This window comes from Phaethon aethereus (assembly GCF_964289735.1).
Source record: "Phaethon aethereus genome assembly, chromosome: 9".
NCBI lineage: Eukaryota > Metazoa > Chordata > Aves > Phaethontiformes > Phaethontidae > Phaethon > Phaethon aethereus.
In genome coordinates, this window is record NC_138585.1 from 23,981,826 (window position 1) to 24,006,034 (window position 24,209).

Below are 24,209 nucleotides of genomic sequence, written 5' to 3' on the forward strand. Positions count from 1 at the left end.
TGGAAGTGGTACTCCTCACTGGCTCCCTGCTCCATCCCCAAGTTGTTTGCCTGTTCAGTCATGAAGGATGTGAGCTCCATGCAGAATTTAATGTTCTAAAGTGTTTGGAATACTTTTTCAATGAAACGAGCGGAAGATGACTGAGGGTCACGAATTAGCTCCTGAAGAAGCAGGCTTTTTCCTCTGTTCATCGCTGCTTTTGCCATTACACCCTTTTCTTTAAACAGAGGGGAGGGGAGCTGCGTCTTGCTGCCCTGCTACAGGCACCCCCCCAGCTTATTGTACACTTTACCATAATGTAGCAAGTCACAATATTCGCTACGGAGCTGCCATAGACTTATCCTCCATGGATATCACCCTTCAAAACACCACCAGGCTACCCCCCAGCCGCTCACCTATCTTTCCCCATACATTTTATTTTAGTCAAGGGGTGTCACTCTAAGTAGCTGCGTCTGATTTTTATTCTGGCACTGAAATTCATGCCGGGAATAAATCCATCCAAGTGCAAATTCCTCCCAAGTAAAAAAGCACTGAAATGTTCAGTGAAGCTATACCAGAAACGAATTTGACCATATGAACTTGGATTGCAGGTACATACTCTATCACCTAAAATCCCTCCAGATTTTCTTAGACTTGCCTCTGAATTACAGATATTAAATCTGCAGGATTGTAATAGAAGACATCCCACTGAAACTTCTCTTTTAAAGAAAAAAAAAAATCTGTCAATTGAGAGTAACAACTGACATCAAAACACATTAAGAAATGTTGCAGATATATTTGAATATAGTCATTACGGCTACAGAAAAATACTAACACTTTTAAAAGTTCGATGATTACTTATTTCAGATATTTTGTGAAATACGTTTTATAAAACATTGCTTATATTCTTGCCATTTCTCTTGCATCTTCCTCCTGAAATCAGCAGAAATAATTGCTTACTTTCCACCAGTAGCATAGGTGTACAAGTGCAGAAGATTTTTACAGTAGCAATGTGACAGTTTAAATTAAGCACCTGTTTCCACCTAATGGAGGATTGGCAAGATGCTAGCTTCAATGCAGCTTATGCCACTCAGATGTCAATTTTTTCTTCATTAGGCCAATATATTAGCAAACTGTGCTCTAAAATTCACATCAATCTCCCATCACCTTGACTCTTTTTTTCATAGTTGCCTTCTCCTTCCAAGGGAAATGAGCAACTCTTCATACATCGCTTTTTTCTCTTCCTTACGTGAATCAAATCTTGTTTGAATTTGAAGTGGGTATTCAGGTGCGAAAGTGGATTTTGTGTGTGTGTGTGCACTATAGCATCGGTGCCCCGTAGCTACTGCATCACGAGCATTTTGGCATCCTGCAGGATGGTGGTTGGGGGGGTCACTGCCAAATATGTTCAGTAATTTTGCTATCAGTGTCATCGAGAGGTATGTAATGATGTGACCAACGATATTTAGAAGGAACGAAGACAAATTGCTTGATGCTTGTAGAAACAGTTCTTGGGAGTCATAGTCATCTCTGGGTTTGGTTTTAGAAAAAGCAGAAACAGCAGAAAAACTGTTCCACAGAGTTGTGAAGACGTGATAGGCTTCCGTATTTTCAAGGAGAAAAATCGGAAAATCATGTAACGTATGACTGTTGATAACTGCAAGAGGAACAAATGCTTTCCCTCCCAAAGCATGTTGTACCATCAGTGTTTCAACAGCTCCTATTTAGACAATAAAAAGACGACATTTTTTATTATGATTTCTGCCTTGGGCTCTGATCAGCAACGTAGAAAAAAGCAAGCAGGAGCATTTGGTTGCTTATCCTTCCCTCTTGTTTCCTTTTACTCTTAAGTTCCTGCAAGGTCATAAAACAGAGAAATAAAAAAGCCACTGGAGTGCAGTTTTGTTAACTTTCTCTTCTGAACATTAAACATTGTTTCAAATTTCTTACGGTACATAAAATGTTTTGCCTTGCTGTATCATGTATACAGAACTTCAAAAAGTAAATGAGACAGCTCAGAAAACATAATGGATGTGTAATAACAGCTCTTTAGATCTCTTGTTTTTAGCATAGCATCTTTTTGTTCCTAAAGGTGCTTTTAACATGATATCTAAAGCTATTTATGAAGTCATTTATTTTCGCATGGTGATAGGTCTTATTTTGAAATTAGCCCATGCTTTCTGTCTTGTGGTAGTGTGTGAGCCCCCCTGAAACGTTGTTTAGTCTTCATCAACCCTTTTTGTTTTCCTTCCAGAAGGCATTCGCCCTAATAACTTCCATTTCACGGATGCGGTACCTCCCAGCTTCCTTCGGCACCTTCTGCAAAAACGTTTTGAAATCGTTGCATTGGAACCGAGCTCAGTTCTTTTTGTTGGGCATTTTCAACATAAAGAAGTTTTCCTGTTTGCCTTAAATTCATTCATCACATGCATTTCAGCTGATGGTTTTTAACCACTTTTGCACCACATCCTGTTACCGCGGGCCGCAGCGGTGCTGCGTAAGGGCTGTCAGCAGGAGTGCAGCATGCCAGCGGCAGGCACATCGGTAGAGACCGGGGTTTGCCCGGTCTAGCTGGAGCTTTAGGCAGAACTGAATTGCTAAATCATGATTTAGTCTATTTGGGGCATCTCCAGTGCGTCCAGGCGCAATTTATTCTGATGTAAACTGGTGTGAGCTCGGTGGGAACGGCAGCCTCACGAACGCTCTCTAATCCGCTGTCATTTGCATATATGCAATCCAGTGAAGCTAACAGGATTTCCCTGACGTGCTCGCCAGCACTAGCAATGGCATTGGTTTCCTCTAATATGTCAAGCAGGTCGCTGTTAATCAGTCACCCTCAGGCTTTTCGTGCCAGCTATTCTGCTTATTCCGCTGCTGCGTGCGGGAGCAGCTGCAGCGGGGAAAGTCTTTGGGTGCCAGCACAGGTCCCAAAAGCTCCAGGGGTGAAAGAGAAGAAATCTTGATATTTAGTGGGAAGTTTTGTCCACTCCATATACCCATAAGCCAGCACAGAGGGATGTTTGAAGGCGCGGCCACTGGGTGAGAAATACCCGGGCGCATTGGCTGCAAAGCTTCCTTGGAAAGCTGGGGGGTGGCTCCCAATCCAGCAGCGCCAGTGGGGTCTTGGCATTAGTGAAGGAGGTTTATGGACTTTACCCTCATATATTAATGACCCTGAGTATCCTGTGGTAGTTCTTTGCACACAAAACTCCTTGGGACGCAACCAAGCACGTGCCCGCTGATACGTGTGTGCAGGGGTCAAAGGGGGTGGTTGTGGTGGGACCCTGCTCGAGTGGCCTGGAAGCGCTGGGAAGATTAGAAGGAAAGGTACAGAGAAGAGCTTGATAAATAAGATGATGTGAAACTGAATCATTACATAGAGATGAATCAAAATTATAAAATCAATAGGTATTGATTTGTTTATATCACACAAATAACTGTGCCTGAAGAGGGGCACAGATTTAACATGCTGATTATATGGCAGTCAGTAGAAATAACTTGAGATCTGAAGAGCTATTACATTGTAGTTGTTCGGTGCTGCAGTTGAAGCTGATAATATCTTAGTTGAAGTCTCTCATATATTTTTTCCTGCTTGGAGATCTTGGTAACAAGTATATTTAATCAACAAACCAAAACTGAAGAACAGAATGTTGGCTTACAAGTATTCTTGATCCATCCAAAGCTGGAGTTCAAACACTACAAATTCTTCTAAAAATATATACCTTTCATTTTAGCTTCCATTTGCTCTTACTACTGGCCTCGCTCATGCCAGCCAGGGTCACTGCACTTCAGATGCGTCTGCTGGCCACTTGGCTACCGACAGGAGTTGCAATGAATCACCTAGAACGGCATCATCCGTGGTCACCAAACCCTTCGTGTGGCTGGCTGGAAATCAGAACAGCAAAGTCTTTTTTATATCCCATTCATACATATCCCATTTATATCTTATTCTTTTCATACCCCTTGAACTGGTGGAGCTGTACTGTATCAAAAAGAACAAGGATTTACTGGAGTTTTGGGGTTTCTGGTCAGTCTTTGCATCTGGTGTTGACCTTCCTCCGTCTTTCCCATCAGTAGATGTGTTACCAGAGGAAGGATGTGCTTAACTCTCAGTGTGGCGAGTAGCTGCCATTATTATTGCTTTCTTCAAGATTATCACGGTGTTCTTTGTCCCTACATTTTGCCTGCTAAACTCAGGGTAAATACAAACCTAATAGATATGTAAAAAGGCTTCAGATCGGTTATTTGTCATCCATGGGCAAGCATAGTCTGAAACTGCTGCAGAATTATTCCCATCTTTATTCATGGGTTGATAATGTTCATTTTCTTTGCTGGATTAGATTTGCTGAGTAGATTTCTGGGCATATAAATGATATTTTGGAATGAAACCCTCACATTTTATAAATCATTCAAATTTCAGTTTTCAAATAATCAAATAATCAGTTTCTTCTTCTGCAGAAGTATTTCCTGGTCCACAACAACCTCGATCTAAACCTATTGTTTTCTTTTTGAGAAAAAAATTAATGAATTAACTTAGAGAACTAAATAAGTAAATTAAGTAATTCTGAAGTGCTAATGAGCACTCAGAACTCCCACTTTCATCTTTTATAGCATCGTTAAATATACCATAAGCACTAGGGAAAATTGTGGTCATTCATGTTGTGACATATATTCGTACTTTATCGCCCAAGCTGACAGATTTCCTTCATGCAATACACGACTGGTTTCAGCTTCTGTTCACAGCGTCTGGTAGGAGAGCTTCTACCTTTGGTTTATTTCTAGAGGTGTCACAAATACTACATTAAAATGACAGGATGCACAAATATCTGGCATATCCTGCGATTCCTGCAGGTTCCCAGAGGCACTGTGCTTTGGTTTGCGCCAGACCTTGTCCAGGGCCGCAGCCCTGATGCGTTCCAGCACGCCAAGTGCCGACACCGTGCCGCGGCCTCCGGTGCCGGAGCTGAAGGCCAGCGGGGATCTAGGACTGGCTTTCGTCTGGAGATGGAGCCGTTCCTCCATCGCAGCCCTGGGGCAGCCCGGGCCTGGGCTGAGCGTCCTGTCTGATCCTGGGACTAGCAGTAATTTTGGGTGGAAATTGCACTCTGTCTGAGCTTGATGAATACTTTTGGCCACCAGTTCAGCTCCAAGGTAGCCAGCTGTCTTCTGTCAATGCTGTCTTCAACATTTTGAGCTGCTGGCGCTTCCCTCGTGAATATGTGACCACTTTCCCAGGCCCCAATCTCGCTATAACTCTTTGAAAAGCCAACAGAGATGACCACCTTCCTCAGTCGATACATTCTACGATAGCTCCCTTAATCTCAGCAAATCTCCTGTTTTGCCCCATGTGAGGATCTGGCCTGAAGGATGCACAGGGAAGAGTTTTGTAAAGGGAAAGAAACGATCTTAAGTGCCGTATTAAAATATGCATATTTACTATACTGGATTCTCAGTAATACAATCATACAGTCTCTGAAATCTTTCCCGGTTGAAAGAGATCTGTTCTTAACATATTGCCTCCTTTTGCTTCTGCGGACCCAAAAAATTGCAACCTATCTTGAGCGCGTGCCCACGCCCTGCTGCGTTTTGCAGTCGCTTCGTGAGGCGTAGCAGCGGCCGGTGTCGTGGTCGGGGCAGTCCCTCCCCGGCTCTGCCCGGTGGGGACCGTGATCCATCTTAACTTCTGTGCTTGCACGACTGCTAGGTGACTCCTAGCAACAAGGCTTGACATCATGAACTCCGTTTCACATTTCTCCCGCAAAAGTCGAAGGCAGAGTTTCACGTATCCTCCCCAAAACTGTTTCTGTAGGAGGAGCTTTCATTTATGGTACCAATCAGCACAACGTGCTTATGTTTAAAGATCTGTTCCAAAGCATCGACTGTTCATTTCCAAAGCTAAAATATTTTCCTAGCTAAAAAAGGGTGATAAAGTGCAATTTCTGCTGCAGATGAGCCATATTAAAACACGCGGAGCTGTTTTAACTGGCAGAGACCAAGCAGACTCCCCTTATTTATCCATGAGAAGCCGTGAACACCCGCAGGCAGACAGGAGTTTCTGCTCATTGCAGTCAAAGGAAAGAAGTAAGAAGCAACTTCTCAGTGAATGGAAGTTATGGGAAAATATTGCATGAGGTTCCTTCCCAGCCCACCACTGATTTTCTCCATGAGCAAATCTCCATATTCCATCTGTGAAAACAAAATGATAATCTCCCCATCCGGCACACCTTTTATCCCATCCATGCCAACTCCAGGATTTTCAGGGCAGAGACTCGTGTTTATTATTTTTCTACCCACAAAGGGTCCCGGTTTCAACTGGGGCCTCTAGGTGCTGCTGTAATACTAATCATAGTAATACTCGTAATTCTGCTGGTGGCAAATTTAGCCCAACATCTCAGGCTTAAATAAGTTATATGGAAAAATGGATATAAAACAGCCTCTATCCTCCCTCAAATTCTGCAGGTCATTTTGCATCTGCAAAACTCAGTTTATGGATTGATATGCATCTTATATATTGTACCTTGGGAATGTTTTCCTATGAATCTCACACAAAATCTGCAGCGTGACTTGTGGATAAAAAAGCTATAGGAAAAAAATGCCTGAAGCTGTACCACTTACCTCCCTCCTCCTTTACATGCACACATGCCCAACCACCTTTTTTTCCCCCTCTCTGTTTTATCAGTATGGTGCTAAATTACCAAGTTTGAAATTTCTTCAGCAAATAAGGGATGCATGCCAGAACACAAGTGCCCTGAGGGATCTGAGTCTTAGGGGAAAAAACCTTTAATTTCCAAGTTTATAGGTAGTAGCACTTTCTTGAAATTGGAAAATGTTCAACTCATTTATGAAAGAAATCTGCCACAAGGATACACTGATGTTCACAGCTATTTCATTAATAACCCATTGTGATCAACACACGTTTTTTTGGTTATAGGACAGGTTTATTTTGACACCTGTATCAAATATATTCTGCTCCCCCCTCAAGCAAAATCTCCTTGTTGCACAAAATCTCTTTAGTGCAAACCGGGTAGCTCTCAGAGTAAGATTTTTCAAAATTAATCAGGCACCTTTACCCGTGTGTGACTAATTTATGTGGAGCAGCACTTCCAATGCGCGCCCGGGCAGGCTGCTGTGCACGCACAGGGCTAGTTAAGCATTTACTGCTCAGGACCCTGCTTTCCCCACCCAGGGTGGGCGCACACAAGCAGCTCTGCCCACCGGTGGCGGGGAACCTGACCCACTCCCACGGCACCTGTGGTCCAAATATGACTTTACGACTTAATCCTGAGGAGATTACCCGAGCACAGGATGAGGATCAACTTTGTCTGGTCTTCCACCGGCTGAATAAATTAGCATTCCTGAATTTCTGTCCTCAGATTTATCTACCAAGCACGACTTGAAATCTTGATAGGGTTTCAACCTATTTATAGTTTCATAACAATCCCGTAACAAAGAATTCTCCCTCTCCTACCCACATGTAAGTAATATTTAATGCTACAGTCAGGGCTTGGCAGGGCAGCGATGTTTCTGAGGCAGCGTGGATCCTTAGCCTGCCTTTAGCAGGGTATCTTTCCACTCGTAGGCAAGTGTCTTGCAATAGGAGCAGGATTAATCGCTGCTATTAGAGCCCTTGCTTTCCTCCACAACCTTCTCTTCCCAGGGATGATGAGTTAATTCAGCTGGAACAATGTTAGTTCATCAAGTTTTGTGGTTTATCTGAAAATCGAATTGCAGTAATTTCATATGCCAGCTGACTTAATGCCTGTTTAGTTCAGGTTTTAGACAACTCCTGTCGATGTTCACAATGGGTTTAATATGAAATGTAGGTGGAATGAAACTGTAGCACTGATGCTTTCAGGCAGGTTTTTCTTCCCTGCTGTGGGAGCGGGTTATGTTGCCTGTCTGCATGTGTGTTTCTGCATGTAGGATGTGTATCCGCCTCTTCTGAACCTCCACTAGAACCGTCCACACAAGTACATTTAAAACAGCAAATGCAAACCTGAAAATTTTAAAATGAGTGTTTGACTTTTTATTGGGTGATAAATTGCTTCTTACTCTTATAAAGTCCACAGGTGTTTATGTCCACTCTTGTACGCCTAGTTAAAACTTTGGCTACAATAGGAATGCTTTGAAAATAGCCAGTCACTCCTAAAATCGATTTTTACAATAGAATTACCTGCTATGCATCACATTAATTCTTGTAGCATAAAGTTCTGCTATTTAACCCTTCCAATCCCTTTTGGCCTGGCATTTTTCCTGCTTTGGTATTTTCTTTTCCATCCTCTTGCTTTGCAAATTCCATTGCCTGACTCTGGATGGTGCCGAGACCCGAATGGTGCCCCAGGGCTTGCTGCCTCAAACCCTTCCCGCATGGCTCTTCCTGATGCCACGACAGGCTCTGGGGCTGGAAGAGGTCTTCCAAAGCAGGCCCTCAGACTACTTGGCAAATGAAGAGGCTTGAAAATTAAAAATTTGGAGGAAGCAAAGAGTTAATGGATCCTTGTTGAATTCTTATGCACATACATGCAGAGGGAGTCTGCAAGATCCTTTTACTGCACTTTCTGCCCCCCACGTGTGGTGCCTTCTCAGGGAGTGTTTTTTAGAATTTTTTCATTTTTAGAGCAGCTTCTGCAAAGAAGTTGTGTTTCTAGGCAGAGAAGCAGCGGCTACATCAGGCAGGAGCCTCCGGCCACCCCACGCAGAGCCTCAGCCTGTGGGGTCCCACTGCTCGATCTCTGGACGAGTTAATTGTGGGAGCGGGAGCAGGCACGAACATGGTATAGATTCCTTCAGTTGTATTTCAGCAAGAATGAATGAGTGTGATAAAAAAACCCAGATCAGACTTTTTTCAGTCATGCTGGTAGGGTTTAGAGGGAAAAGAGCCCTTCCAGGCTGCCCAGCACACGGGGAGAGGTGCAGAATAAGGGCATCACCGATGGAGTTTCCCAGATGCTCCAGAATTTTGGCTTGCTTTCAAAATACAAGAAAGGTAAAGCACAGGAAAACACACAGCTTCTGGGTGGACAGGAGGCCAGCACCCACATCAATCAGCCACTGCCTTAAATTGCCCCGTCTCTAGTAGGTGTTAAAACGAGCTAGCTAACACAGGTTTCTCCCATGACTTTTATCTTAGCACATGCGCGTGCCAAATTCGTCCGGCGAGGACTGTCTCGCCCTGTGGGTGCAGTAACCCTGAGCCCACGAAGGGCCTGGGCTGGATTTGGAGGCTTCCAGACTCTTCTGTAATGGAAGTAATGAACACTACGAAGGAAAACAGCAACAGTCCTCAGCATCCAGCGCCAGAGCACGCGCCTTGGCAGGGAAACCTGGGGGAAGATTTGGAGGACGAAAATGAGATTTTCTCCCATTGCAAGGAGTGTGCTCACAGCGGAGAAGCAGCACCGCATCCCTCAGCATCAAATTTTGGGCTTGGCTGGGAGGGCCACGGTTTGTTTGCAATAAGGCGTAACAGAATCTCTTCTTGCCGCGAGGAAGGGCAGTTTCTACCAGGTTTCCAAGCCTTCCTCCCCAAGGCAGAAGCGAATGCACCCAGGCAGCTGGATATGAGTCATTGGCCCATTTTTACATTTTTCATATTGATGGAGAAGGTAAATCTGCTGCGATCTCCCTTCTTCTCTTGGTATACAGTAACACCCGAAATCCAAAAAGATTCAGGCTCGAACCCCGGCATGCACGGCTTTGTGCCTGCCAAAAAACTCCTTCCCACCAGGCAGCCCCACTCAGGAAGTTTCCCCTCATCCATCAGCCGTGACGGCACCCACACCTGCAGGGAGACCCTCACCGGTGGGATGCGATGGAGCCGTGGGCACATGTGGGCGCCCGACGGGGTGGTGCCCGTCCCGGTGCTCGGCACACCAGCGGGTGTGCGTGCATGAGAGCGGGGCAGGACAGGAGGGCAGCGGGGCTGCTGGGACCCCGCTCACGCCAGGATAACGAGAGACGAGAAAGTGGGGTTGGGCTGTCAAGCTCAGATCGGCGTAGGAAGCAACGTGCTGTTTTAGAGCACGGAGTTTAATAGGAGAGAAAACGCGGAGCCTTTCTGCTCGTTGCTTGGGTAGTTGTTTGGCTCCTGCCAGTAGCAGCATCGCAGCTGCTCCAGACCGTAAGAGGGGGTGCAAGTGGGGAGCAGCACCCATGGGAACACGAGGATGGCTTCACCCACACCTGGGCCCTACCAGCGCAGCGGCACCACGCGAGTGCGCGTGCCGTGCATCTGCTCCGCGCGGTGGCTGTACGTATTTATTTATCCCAGCCGTAAAGCGCCGTGCCGGGGGGCTCGCGCAGCGGTAGGAGCAGAGCAGACCTAAGCGTGCGCTGCGCTGCGCACGGCTGGCGGCTGCCTGTGCTCTGCAGCTCCCCAAGCACAGCCCCGTCCCCACGGGAGTTGCAGAGGTCCTTCAACTTTTTTATTACCTGCACACGCACCACTCTAATTTTTTTTTGCAAGGATATGGGGTTGTTTATTTTTTTTCCCCGAAGGCAGCTGGTATTTTCAGTGGGGGGTGTATGTCTTTTCTGCATACTCCTCCTCTCAGATCAGTAAATGCCCCTCGCTGCCTGGTTATGGCGGAGAGAGCCCGGCTGGGTGCCCCCGCCGCAGCTGGAGGCTTTGGGCTTCGTGCCCCGCAACTGCCGAAAGGGGACCCCCTCTGACGGTGGGGTGAGCCCCGGGGGTCCCCGGAGCCCCACGTTGCCCTGGGAAAGGAGGTGCCGGGTGCGGCAGAGCACCAATCCCCCCGCGTCCCGCAGCCAGGCTGGGGGGAGGAAACCCACCCTCCAGCAGTGCCGGCAAAGCCAGCCTGACCCGAGCAAATGAAAATAATCAAAAGTAATTAGAAGCGTGCTGGACTGCTCCTCGGAGATCTGTGCGAGAGAATAAACATGCCGGAGCCCTCCGAGCCACTGCAAAGGCCCATGTCTGAGCTGTTAGGTGCCCTGACCTTGTCCACATAAAGACGTGATTTATGAAGTGCAGGGCACAGCAGCAGGGCTTCTGTCTTCTCCAGAAGAACCAAATTACTGAGGTGGAGATTAACATGCTTTCAGTTGGGCCCATTTCCAGACCAAGGGAAATTTTTTATTTACATTTTTTTACCTTTAATTTCCTCCTCCTCTCCCTCACTTGAAAACTGCCTTTTGGCCGGGAGGGACGAGCCCGGCAGCGTGTGAGGGCAGGAGGGGCAGTGGGATGGGGCACTGGTGTGGGGGCCCGCAGCAGTGCCGCGACGCCCACCGCCGCTCCTTCGCGTGAGGGCTGGGAGAGGTCTGGCTCTTCCCCCTGAAATAAGCAGCAACACTTCTGGCTTTGCTTGATTTTATTTTTTTTCAAAGTCAATAGCCACAACACAGGGTGGGAGGAATTAAGCTGCAGAAATTGTGTCGCCTTTCCCGCTTGTCCCTGTTTTCCCGGGTCTGTCCCGGAGCGTTTGGGTATGTCGGAGGGCAGTTGTTTATTCCGTGTTTGTTTTGCTTTGCTTTTCCTTTCTCCCTCCCTGCTTGATACACTTGCCTAGTATTTTAAACACTCACCGCAGTGTTAGTCAGGATGCTCAATGTTGTGTTTAGTCACCTTGAGAAATATAACATTAAACCCCACTTAAAAATGCGGTTGTGAAGTGGCTTGCTCTATAAACGTAAGGATAATATTAAGCCTAATATGAACGTTTACGGTATTTTAAAAAACGGCCAACGACTCGTCTGATTTTTCACCGTTGTCCTCTGCAGCGTTTGCCCACAGGAAGCCCATTAAAAGTGGACAGTGCAGCTATTTCATCTGGCTTTGGCTGAGCTGCTTTGCTTTGCTTTAATGATGTGCTGGAATGCACGATGCCCATAGGGTCTCCATTATGAGAACTTTTACTTCTGGGACGACCATGAAGTTAAAGGCTTAAAAGAGGCATCAGTTTACAGCCTGGTGGGAATTACTAGCAGACTTGAGTACTAACTCCTTACTGCCTCCACTAATATAGCGACTTATTTTAAATAAACAATTGCAAAAGGGACCCTGTGGAAATACTTGGGCCTCTTCAAGCGCCTACCAAACCGTCCGAGGGGAGAGAGAGAACGCCACAGATGTGTTTGGAACGTTCTTGCTTGAAAGAAGAAAAATATATACGTGTATGTAGCTCCAACGTCCCTTTTCGTGGCCGGCGGCGAGGCGAGGCTCGCCCCCCAACGCCCCCCGCACTGCCCAGCGCTTCTCGCCGTGCCTTCCTCCTCCTCCTCCTCCTTCTCCTCGGGGAGCGCTGCCCTCCGCCCGGCTGGGGCAAAGCCGAGACGCCGGGAGCGGTGCGTGAAGGGACATTACCCAAAAAATAATAAAAAAAGGGGGTTTCCCCCCAAGGCGGCGGCGCGGGCCGGCAGCTGCGCACCGCCCGCCCCCCCCCCGCGGGCCGGCCCGTGTCCCGGCGGCCAGCGCCACCTAGCGGCGGCGGGCGGCGCGGCGGCGGCGGCCGAGCCCCGGTGCCGGCCGGCCCCGCTTCGCCGGTACCGGGAGGCCCTTTTGTTTATCCACCGGCGTTTCCTCCTTTTGTGGCGGAGCGGGGAGCAGGGAGGGGGGGGTGCGCTCCGGCTCCTATCGGGGCCTCTGATCAGGCTATGGGCTCGAGCAATCAGTTTCCCAGATTACTTGTATTTAATACACAATGCATCATAAAACAAATCCCTCATCCTGACAGGAAGAAAATAGAACAGCTCATAGCTCGAGCCGGTCCAATTTATGGCTAAATTAAAAAAAAAAAAAGAGAGAGGGGAGAGAGAGAAGGAAAAAAATAATAATAAGGGAAAAAAAAAGCTCCAACAATGGGCGAGCGGAGGGAGGGCAGGGAATCAATGGTCCGGTAAACCGGGCGGGCGGCGCGGTTCTCAGGCCCGGGTGCTCTGGGAATCTCCCACCAGGTTTTTTGAGGTTATTGACAAAGGATTTTTTTTTTTTAATTTCTTCCCCCCCCCCGTCCTACCTACCACCGCTGCGTGCCGGTTTTTTTTTTTTCCCCTTCTCTCTCCCCTCCCCGCCTCGAACAATAGCTATTATCTGAAATAACAGTTCAATGTCACAGATAACAGGCCGCTGAGACGAATTAATCATCATCTCTTGTCACCCGGCTTCTCGCCCTCCCCCTGCCCTCCTTCCCCGGCCCCCTCCCGGCCCCCCGGGCAAGAAAAATCGACTTTTAGTCTGAGAAACATATCTGCACTTAAAAAAAAAAAAAGAAAAAAAGTGGGTGGCACTTCTCGTGCAATAAAAGATACAGGTCAGCCCTCTTTTTTTCTTCTTTTTTTTTTCTTTTCCGGCTCTCTTCCCCAAAATACAGGTATATACGTGTGTGTTGCCGTGGTTAGCCCGGCCGGTGCCAGACTTGGCGGGCCGGTTGGCGGCTTTGCGTCGCGGTGGGATTTCGGGGCCGTTCGGTGAAGCCGGGAGAGCCGCGGAGTCGGCGGGGGCTGCGGCTGCCCCGCGGGTCGGAGTGGGCCCGGCCGCCCCCGCTGGCTCTATTCATGGGATTCGTTACCAAATAAATAAAGGAAAAATAAATAAATAAATAAATTTAAAAAAATCGTTTCGGAAGCGCCGGCAAACGGGGCGGTGGTTCCGCGGCACCAAACGGGGTCGTCGGGAAATTGGCCGGGCAAGGAAAAAAAAAAAAGTTGCATTTCATTAAAAATTATTCTTAATAACCACAGCGGCGGCGATGACGACGGTGACGCGGAGAAGCGGCGGGCGCGCCGGCTCCCGGGGCGCCGGGAGAAGCCGTCGGGGCGAGCGGGACGCGGCTCCCCGCTCGCCGCCGTCCGGCTGCGGGGCCGCCGCGACGGGCCGCGGGGAGCGCGGGGCGAGCGGGGCGAACGGCCCGGCGGGGACGGGGACGGCCGGCGTATAAATAGAGGCGAGCGGCCAGGGCCCGAGGCACCGCGCACCGCCGCGGCGGCCCCCCGCCGGGATGCGGCCGGGGGGGGGGGGGGAAGCTGCCGGTGAGCCCCCGCGGCGGGGCCGCTCCTCCGCGACCTGGCGGTGACCCCCGGCCGCGGGGCCGCTGTCGCTTTAAGCGCGCCGGGAGCGCCGCCGCCGCCGCCCGGGCCGGGCCGGGGCGGGGGGGCCGCGCTGGGGGGGGGGGGAGCGGCCGCGGCGCGGCCGGGTCTGCCCCGCTTTAAAGAGACAGTGCCCGAAAGGGGAGCGGCGGGCGGACAGGGCCCGACGGGGTGGGCGGGGAGGGGGGGCGGGCAGGGCCGGGCGCTGCCCGGGGGTGCGGCGGGGACGAAGCGCCGCGGGCAGGCGGCGGGGGTGGGGAGGGGGCGAGCCGCCCGCCCGCCCACGCGCGCACTTTTCTGCCATCCCCGGCGGAGAAGTGAAAGAAGTTTGTTTTGTTGAGCGGTGCGCGGTGGGCTTGTTGTTGTTGTTGTTGTTTTTCCTTCCCCCCCCCCTCAAAGAGGGCTGTGTGGGGTTTGGGTTACTGCTTTTTGTTTTTTGTTTGGGTTTTTTTTTTCCCCTTTCCTCCCCCTTTTTCCCGGTAACTTTCTTTGCACAACCCCCGCCACCCCCCCAAGCCGGCCGATAAGACCAGGAGGGGCCGAAAGGGGAAGGTGATGGCGAGCCGGCAGGAGCCCGCCGAGCCCCACCGCCGCTGAGCCCTCCGGGGCCGGCAGCCCCCCCTCGGCCTCCTCGCCCGCCGCCCCGGGCCCCCGCCGCTCCCCGACAAATGGTGGAGCGCCCGCCGCAGCCCCGGACCCCGACGGCCGCGGCCTCCGCCCGCGTTTGACGCCGAGATGTTGCTTCCAGCCGCCTGAAGGATATTTGTCCCTCGCCCCCCCCTCGCTCCCAGCCCCCGCAGGCTCCCGGCGACACGAGGTAAGAGCGGCGAGCGCGGCGGCGGCGCTGCCCACGGCCCCGCGGGACGCGGCCGCCCTGCCCCGTCGGTGCCCGCCGCGCCGCCGGCCTCCGGGCAGACCCTCCTCCGCCGACCTGGGGGGTGTGGGGGGGGTGAGCCCCCCCCGGGGCAGAGCGGGCTTTGCTTTGAAAGGGACAATTAAATGTGTCGTGTCACCCCCCCCTTCCAAAAACTCGGCGGAGGTGCGGGCGGCGGGGTGGCGTGGGCGCCCGCGGGGAATGAAGCTCGCCAGGAATCTCGCCCCGCCGGGATTTGGGGTGGCTGTGGGGGTAGGTGTGTCCCCCCCCTTTTTGGGGTGGGGGGAAGGAAAGGCTCCTCGGGAGGAGGGGAGAAACCCGGCTGTTCCGGGGCAAGGCTCGGCAGCGCCGGGCCGGCAGGCACGCACTCGTGTCATCCCCGGCCCCCCCCCCACCACGGACGGGCCCGATCCTGCCACCCGAGGTGTGTGGGGGGAGCGGTGACCTGAGCCGCCCCCGCGGGGAGAGCCGCGTTCCGCGGGGCTCCTTTAACTCCCGCGTGAGCGGGCTTAGGCGAACCTGTGGATGGGAAACTTGCGTGGATTTTCTCTAGCGAAAGGCTACACAATGCCGGGGGTCCCGTCCCTTCAGCTCGGAGGCCACGAGAGCTGCGGGGCTGGACGTGGATCCCAGCGTTGCCCATCGGGGGAACAACCTCCCTCTCCCTTTGCTTTTCGGCTGGGGCGTGTGTTTGAAGTTGTTTTGTGGGTTTTTTCGTAATAAAATCGGGTGATTTGGTGCCGGTGCCCAGCCGGAGAAGTTACAAATGTAGCAGGGAGCTCACTGGGATGCTGTGGAAAGTTTAGGATAGGCCGGTGGTGAAGCTTTCAAATAAATAATGATATTCAGTCATATGTAATGATTAGTAATTTGTCATAATATTAGAATAGAGCATCCTCTTGAGCTTGTCCACAAGCAATCTCATTATATTTGTTTATTGTCTGCATAATTGGAACCATTTATTGGTATGTATTGAATACTGCCATGTTTTGCGTGAGTGTTTACATTGTTTTTCATTTATTTCCTTTAGTTTGGCATAGGGAGTTCTATTATTTGCTTCGATTAAGGGGAGTGATTTAAGTGTTGCACAGAAGGGCAGTTTGGGACGTGTAATTTTAAAACAAGATAAATAACTCTGCCTACCAAATAAAGTTTGGTTCAGAGTAACGAATACAGAAAGACTAAGTGGGTGCTGCAAGCAACGTAAATCCTGAAACGAAACACAAACCTCGAATGAAGCCAACACCAGCTATTTTAATAATTTTTGTTCTATTCCCTGACAGAATCATATTTAATTAAAATAACAATTTTAAATGTGAATAGTCACTGATGAATGCCAAAAAAATCAGAACTCTCTTAAATTAACATAGCATTTCTTAGCAATCTCTGGACAACATCTCGATTACATGTAAACATTTGTCAAGACGTTTTTTCAGTACATTTATTGTCCTTTTATTAATATGTATGTATTCTGTTCTGATTATTCTTAAAAAAAAAAATCTCACCAGAGGAGCGTATTTCTGAATAAACATGCCTATACTATTATTATTATCCATTTGTTTATCTGGAAACCTGTGATTTATGTTTTGATTAGTATGCCCAGACAGCGACAGAAAGATTTACTCTTCCATATTCTTCCTTTTAGATCTTGGATGAGTTTTGCAATGTGAAGTTCTGCATAGATGCCAGTCAACCAGATGTAGGAAACTGGCTCAAATATATCAAGTTTGCTGGATGCTACAATCAGCACAACCTTGTTGCATGTCAGATAAGTGATCAGGTATGTGGTGTTCACTTTCTGGACTTACATTTTTAAGGAACTTTAAGGTGTCAATGGAAAAAAAAAACAACAGCAATTCACAACAGATTTTGGCCTGTTTGCTGTTATGGCAAAAGATAAGGCACAGATGTGAAATGCAGAATAGAGTAATTTTGATTATGGGCTGCAGATAATATGAATTTTCTATTTTTCCACATTGTTGTTCAATTCATAAACAAACTCCTATTAATTTATTTTTTTATCTTATACCTGACAAAAATTGTGACTGCTTTCTTAGGAATACAAAGCCAGTATTTGCTGATTTTGAATTAGGAGGGTTTTCTGGCTCCTGCTCCAGTCCACTTGGATTGCTGCATTAAACTGTTGAGTTGATCAGAAGCTGTAATGTGAAATTAATGGCAAGAGTGGAGGGGAAGATACAAACCTGACAATGCTGCCAAAGTAGTTGCACGTATGGGGCTTTGGATTTGAATGCACACGTGCATGAATATTATTATGCCTTTCCCTACACTTTGCTGGAACTCTTAATACGTGTATGCTGAATCAGGATCTTCAGTGGTTTTCTTTTTCTTTTCGTTTATTGCACTTAAATCTGCTCTTTGTTGGGCTGAAATGTTATTTATCCTTGTGTGTTGGAAAAAAAGCTGGGATAGGCAGAGGAAGGACACAGTGAGGCATTTTGTTTTCAATTATGCTGATGAGTTATTAGGTGTTTGTTAAATCAAGGTTCGCTTTAGTCTGTGGCTAATACATGCCGTTATGAAATATTTTAATGGGTGAAGTTAGGTTAAGAAAACTGTACTTCTTTAAAGTAAAATATCTAAGATGGTAAAGGAACCATTCACCGATGGTGAATTCTTGTTTCCAATTTAAACTTTGCTACCTAAAACATAGGATTTGATTCATTTAATCAGTGTTTCATTTTTCACCACTTAATTAACTGCATCAGGTGACTGTTAAAGATTATCTTTAGCTGATTTAATTGCCTTGACAGTATTGAAAGAAGAATCACAACCAGACACAAAGCTTCAATTAGAAATCATTCTTTCTAATCAAATTCCTTACGTATAGGAAATGAATGTGAGACAGCCTGCTATTTCCAGCAGCATTATGTATTTTGCTCATGTGAGATAGTTGATTAAAACTGGTTTAAAAAACTTTTTCAGAAACTATGACAGATTTTTTTTTTTTAATATAGATATAATTTTCAACTTTTACAATTCAGCCCTGGGCACACGTAATGTGACACACAGAATGAGCCGGCTGACTGAGATACAATTTCTTTTTTTACATAGCAGCTGGTTTAACTAAAGAAACCGTAAAGATTACTAGTAAATACAAAAATACATTTTCCAAGATGAAGTGAGCTTTACACTGAAAAATGATAAATTCCCTCAATGCAGAGCATTTATGGAACAGTGGTACGAAAAGGAAACTACAGATTAATTGAAACAGCAAATTCAAATGTTTTACGTTTAATAAGAGCTGGCATAGGTAGGAAGGATTAGAAGTGGAATCACGTGCATTGGTCAAAGCAACTTACTGTCTTTGCGTCGGTATTGGGGATCTGCAACTGAAAATACTCGCTGGGCTGGAACATCATCAGCATCTACCGCTGCGGCGCAGACGCGCGCCCGCGTTTTGACGTTTGGGGAAGGAAAGTTACGGCGCTTGTAACTTTCTGTGTTTTTAGTGTTTACATTTCTGAGATTTGGTAATGGTGGCTGTACCGCTGCCAATAATTTCTTTCATTCACTGGAGACTTGTTATTTATTTTGCACAGCATCGTGCTGTTCATAATTCCATATTTTTATAGCTTATTGTTGCTGAGATTTGCAAATTAAGAATTGGTTGCCTTTCAAGTAGCGTGTTGTGAGCTGGCCGCTGTCAGCAAGAGATTGTTGTTCATTTGGCCCTCTGGAAATGCCGCGCGTTTACCCACAAAACCGTACGCGTACTCCAACGTTTTATGACCAGAGCCTAAAAAGTTAATGCTAAAAACGTGGTCTCGAATCTTAAAGAGAAAAAGCCTTTCTAACAGCTCCTCCTTCTGCTTTCTTCTGGCACAAGCTCGCCAGAGGTAATATAAAATATAATAGGAAGGCAAACTGGGAAATGGACATTACATGGCCAAACGTGTGCGCGTACAAGGAGTGACAAATGCAAGTCAGGGCTGAGCGTGCCTATGTGGTGTGTACAGGCTGCGGGGGCTGCCTTTGGGTCAGCCTGCCTCTGTAGCTCCTGGGGAAAAGAAAGGGAAAAAAGAAAAAAAAAATAAAGGCGGAAAAAAGGCGGGGGGGGGGGGGGCAAGGTGAAGCCTGAGGACATGTATCAGGGGTTGCAGCTAGAGTTGGGGGGCAGAGGCGATGCAGCCCGGCTGGGACGGGAGGCCCCAGCGCTGGGCGCAGGGGTGGGGGGCACCCCGCTGCCCCCCGCGTCCCCAGGGGTGAGCAGCACCGCAGCAGCCCTGGTCGCTCCGGGAGCATCCCTGCTGCGGGGGACGCTGCTCGCTGCCGGGGCACGGACACCGGATCAGCAGTAATTGTTCGCCTCTAATTGCTTCAACTCATCTGTAAAATTCACAAGCAAACACTGGGCTGTACCTGAAAAGGTAAAATATCCTGCCAGTGCTCCCAGCCTCATGCTGCCCACAAGTTCGTGCTGCGAAATTCAAGCTTGACTGACAGACAGGTATGATTCCCAGACTGCTTGAGGCAGGATTTAGATGAATCTCAGGGCGACGTGTAATCTAGTCGCTCTGCTAAGCTCTACCTTCTCTATTTAACAAAAAGAGCGAAAGACAAACATTTTTTTGTTGTTTTCTCTATTGGACTTTTTTTTCAGAGACATACCAGCCTACCCCCCGACTCACGGTTGAGGTTAGGTTTCATCACTTAGGATCAACTTTACAAAAGGCCTGGGCTCTTTCTTATGAGTGTATACATGAGCTTTGCTAAGATGGAACAGCTCGATAATGGTGGGATGCAGTCAAAACATGCACGCTGGATGCAACTCGTGTTTCATTCGATTGGAGGTGGAGTACAGCTTAAAAGCTGCATTTTTTGTTGGGTTTTTTTTTTATATATTTCGAACGAGGTTGATCTAGGATTTCTCTTTGCTGTCCTCCTATCATCTCCTGTCATACCCAATCTAACCTGAACGTATGTAATTCAAGATGTATATGAATAATAAAATTCCACAAACAGGACACACTCATTTTTTCCTTTCCCCAAAGAGACTACAGCGTGTGCAGAGCTGCAGAGAGTCTTCTCACTGTTATTGCCCTGGAATGCGTTTTTTCAGCTCAGAGGCAGTTAGGATTCAATACCAGCTTCTGCTAACTTGCACGGCTCCCCTCTGTTGTCATTAAACATATATTAGTTCAACTTTTTAATGACTTCAGAATCATTAGCCTTGTTAGGCTTTCTGGCAGGGCTGTCATCCCAGCAAAAGCATTATTTTAAAATATATATATGTTAATGAAAGTGCAGTTGCAAATACAGCAGTGACAATAGCAATGGCATGTCAGGGGCTGTCACAGGTTCCAGGCACATTTTCAGGCTGGGATCACGGTCACCTTCAGGCTATAAAAAATATTTTATTTTTTTCTTTTAAGAAACATAGCTGGTAGCAGTTGAAGTTAAAACTCCTGAACATCGTTTTTATCTTACTTGTTGCTTGCAGAGCTCTGACAGTGATAGAGCCACATAATGCTGTGAAACTGCTCTGAGCTTCCTTCCAAGTCTCTTCTCACTCAACAAAGCAGCTCCTGAAGGTTCCCTTTGGTTTATCCATGGAAAACTTGCAAGTGGCTCCAGATCAGTTTACTGGGGTTTCAGCTTGCTCTGTGTGCTGAAATAGGTTCTTGTGGTTCTTTTTTTTTGTGTGTGTGTGTTCGTGTTTTGTTTCCTTATACTCAAGTATATGCAATGGGAGAAAAACCAGTAGTACTGCACTCTTAACAACGTGCCCGATGTCAGTGATATAAACTTACACCAGTGAACCTACTGCTGTAGGTTTCACCAGATCTGATCACATCTTCCACGTTTTACAAACCTTTTTAATCTGCAGACACAGCTTCATGTTTCAGCTTTTACTGCCATGGCCCCCCCTCTGCGGCAGGCAGCTCGCAGGCAGAAAACGGCAGCGGCTCCGTCAGCAGCCCGAGACACACAGCCACCTGCAAAAGTTGTGTGTTTAAGAATAGTTGTGAGGCTTTGTTGTCAGAGAGTGAAATGAAGGTTTTGGCTGTTGTGGGTCAGGAGGGCACATGCACGCTGAGCTCATACGGGGCCCTATTCTGCCGTGATTCTTCCTATGAGTTATTAGTTTATTGAGCAACTAAAGCTAAACCCAGCTCCCACCGAAAAACCTGTCTCCAGTGGAGCGGGGTCCTTGCTAGCCTAGGGCTGGTGGGAAGAGCAGCGGATGGCGGGTGGTTTTCCACTTACTGCAGTTAGAGCTGAGGCTGCGCGGGAAACTCCTGCCCGGCCACGACGTCCGCCGGTGTGACCTGGAGCTCGGTGCGCTGGTGCTGTTCCCGCTCGCGGCGTTGGCCCGTCCTGACGTGACCTAAAAGAAACAGTTTATAGCAAAAAATGGCGACTCGTCGTTGCCTTCTCTGCACAGCGATAAGCTGCGTGCTGACGGCGTTTAATAAAAGCAGAAAGGCGTGTCACCTCGAAGCGAAAATACCTTTTTGTGGTGAGAGCCGTCAAGTCTCTCGGTACTACCCGGGTACTCGCCAGAGGGAGTTGAGGATTACAGATGTCCACAGAGCCAGGAGAAGGCTGTAGCTCACTGAGCACTGGGTGCGGGTCCTGAATGAAGGTGGGATGCTGGGAGGCACCTTTATGGCGAGCTGACCTCAGGAGAACGGGTGGACACACGGAGGCTGTGGTCTGGTGTCAGCGGTCAGCCATCCCCAAGCAGGGGGTTTTGCAGGGCCGGAGCAGCTCGGCGGGATGGGGCAGCCCCTCGCCCAGGCTCCGCCACAGAGACTAAAATTCACCTCCTGTGGAAGAAGACATGAGTATCACTGGGGAGGTGGCCTGCGGCTTCCGAGACACCAAAGAGGGTGTCCTGCAAGAGCACCCCATGGAGCGACATCCTGGAGCGGCCTCCTCGCTTCGGGGGAGCAGGAGGCACCTTTTTACCTCAGAAGGTGGAAAAAGGGGGATTCCTGGTGCCATTTCAGGAGAACGGCCTTGCTCCAGCCCCTCCTGCCTGATCCGCTTTGGCAGTTTTGGGGCATTTTGGAAACGAGGAAGGAAAGGGTTCGCAGTCCTGGCGCCAAGACACGGCAGTGCTCCCCCACCGACTCGGCAGGGTGACGAGGAGGGTCCTCTCCTCCCCGCCGGGCTCCCGCCCGTGCCCCCGCAGCCGCTCGCACGCAGGCACTTGCTGAGTTTCGCCTGTGGATTTTTGCTGAAGTTTTCTTTGGGCCCGATACAGCGCTGGGGAAGGACTCCTCTACGTTAGCCCTTGAAAAAACTCCGGTTCATTTCAATTTATCATTTGCCTGAGTATGGCAAGAAGAACCTGGCTCGGGTTTCGTCACAGAGTTCTCCAGCTACAGAAGTTGTTCATCACAGGAGCTAAAATTGAAGCTTTGCCTTTTGGACTTTTTTCTTTTCTTTTTTTTCCCCCCAAATGCTTAATTACAGCTCATTGTGAGGTTATGTATCTGTTGGTTCTTCCCATTTTTCTGGTGGGCACAAATCCTGAGCTGGATCGAGCTCCTTGAACATAACGGTTATTATTAGTTTTGGACCTTTAATTTGTTTTGCTTTTCAGGCAAGTTCCATTCTCGTTCCGAAGCAGCGCAGAGGCGAATGCTAGTTGGCAGCCCGCGCGCCGCCGCTCCGGGCGCTCGCCTTCCTGCCCCGGCTCGGGCCACGCTCCCCTCTGGCGTACCGGAGCCCCCGAAGGTGGCTGGCAGCTGGGGCCGGTGCCTTGCCCGGGGTAGACGTACCCGTGGCATGTGGCGGAGGCCGGCAGCCCGTTGGAGGCAGGACGGGACGTTGGTGCGGGAGTAGCAGCGCGGGGCTCTGCGGGCGCTGATGGGCTTCACCGGGCGCGCTCCATCATCCCCGTCTCTGTTCCTTCCCACCATCCCACCCAGAGCGGGCGCTTCGCTCGGTCCTCCCGCTTGCACCAGTGCCGTGCAGGACGAAGCCACCGGGAGCCTTCCCCGTGGCCCTAGGTGTAAGTTCAGTACATCACCTGCGGGGCGTGAAGTCCAAGCGGCACCGACTGTGAGCAGCACCTCCTGCCTGCCCGAAAAATCTGAATTTCCCAGGCAGCAGCGGGGCACGCACGACGTTTTCTAAAGTCGGAGGCGGTGGGATGCAACTCCTCTTCGGGGCCGAGCATGACAGATGTGCGTGTAACAGCCGGTGCCTCTGCTCGCCTGCAGCGGCTGAAACGTCACTTTTTCCCCCCAAAGCAGTGTCCTTTGGTTAAACCTTCCCGGGGGCTGGAGGGCACGCCGGACGGGGATGGGGGGTCAGACAGAGCAGTGCGGGTCTCACCGGGGCAGGCGGGACGGCCAGCGCGCTTCAAAGCGCGCGGGCGGCGGCGGCCGAGCGCGCAGCCCCGGCCCGAGCTCGCGGGGAGTGCGTTTTTGCTATTATTTCAATTATTACAACTTCCTGAATAGGTTGAAGGTCGTTCATAATTCACGCTTCTGTCATCTTTACACATGCCAAATGCAGTCTATTAAGCATAAATAAAATTTCAAGTGCCTGACCAGGAAAAGTAAACTGGGATTCATAACAATGAGGCCTTATTCATCCATTTAAAAGTAAATTGCGTGTGTTCCTTTTTTTTTTTTTTTCCTCTCCCCTTTCCCTTTATGGCTTTGCAGTTTGGGAACTTTTATTTCTGCTCGGTAGCATAAATATATGACCTGCGGTGTAGGCAGGCACAGAGGACTGATGAGTTAGGCCTCCCCCAACTTCTCCCCACCTCAGACCCCCTGAACTTTGAAAGTGCTTCCAGATCTGGATCCGATTTTGCTCTTCCTATATAAACTGCAGTCACACACGGCTGATCTCAGGGCATGTGAAATGCGCATCTGGACTTTGCTGGTTTTGGGGGTTTTTTTTACCCTCCCTCCGGTTATTTCTCTACCGTGCAGCAGCTCTTCTGACGCTTCTCGAGGCAGACCGGTGCGCGCTCACCCATCGTGAGCGCAGGTGAACCCGAGAGGCTCAGGTAACGCAACGGCCTCGGTAGGCTGAAAAGGTGACAATCAGAAAATTAAAAACTGTCATTAATTACAGTAGAGTCCGGACTGCGTCCAAGAAACCTTCCAGCTTTGCAATTGAAAAGTCCATTCGTTCTACATTAGCGTTCCCTAACCCAGCAAACGCCGCCTGCGGCAGAGGTTGCTGTCGTTGCGGAGCGAAGGCAGCCAGGAGGGGACACACGGGGCTTGGGGGGTCATTTATGAGCTTTCCCATCTGGGGGCTTGCAGGACCCCCGTGCCCTCTGCCCAAAAGCTCGGGCAACGTGGTTCTTTTCCAC

At 49.1% G+C, this 24,209-nt stretch overlaps 1 protein-coding gene across 5 annotated transcripts in view; it reads left to right on the forward strand.

The window, feature by feature from the left end:
- The window catches only part of MECOM (MDS1 and EVI1 complex locus), a gene marked incomplete at its 5' end in the record, with an annotated part of 343,663 nt that overhangs the window by 277,560 nt on the left and 41,894 nt on the right, over nucleotides 1–24,209 (forward strand). For all 5 annotated transcript variants that reach the window (XM_082003571.1, XM_082003573.1, XM_082003572.1 and 2 more), the window contains one exon: nucleotides 16,545–16,679. In XM_082003571.1, the coding sequence (XP_081859697.1) occupies nucleotides 16,545–16,679 (135 nt within the window). The remainder of the gene's footprint in view (nucleotides 1–16,544; nucleotides 16,680–24,209) is intronic.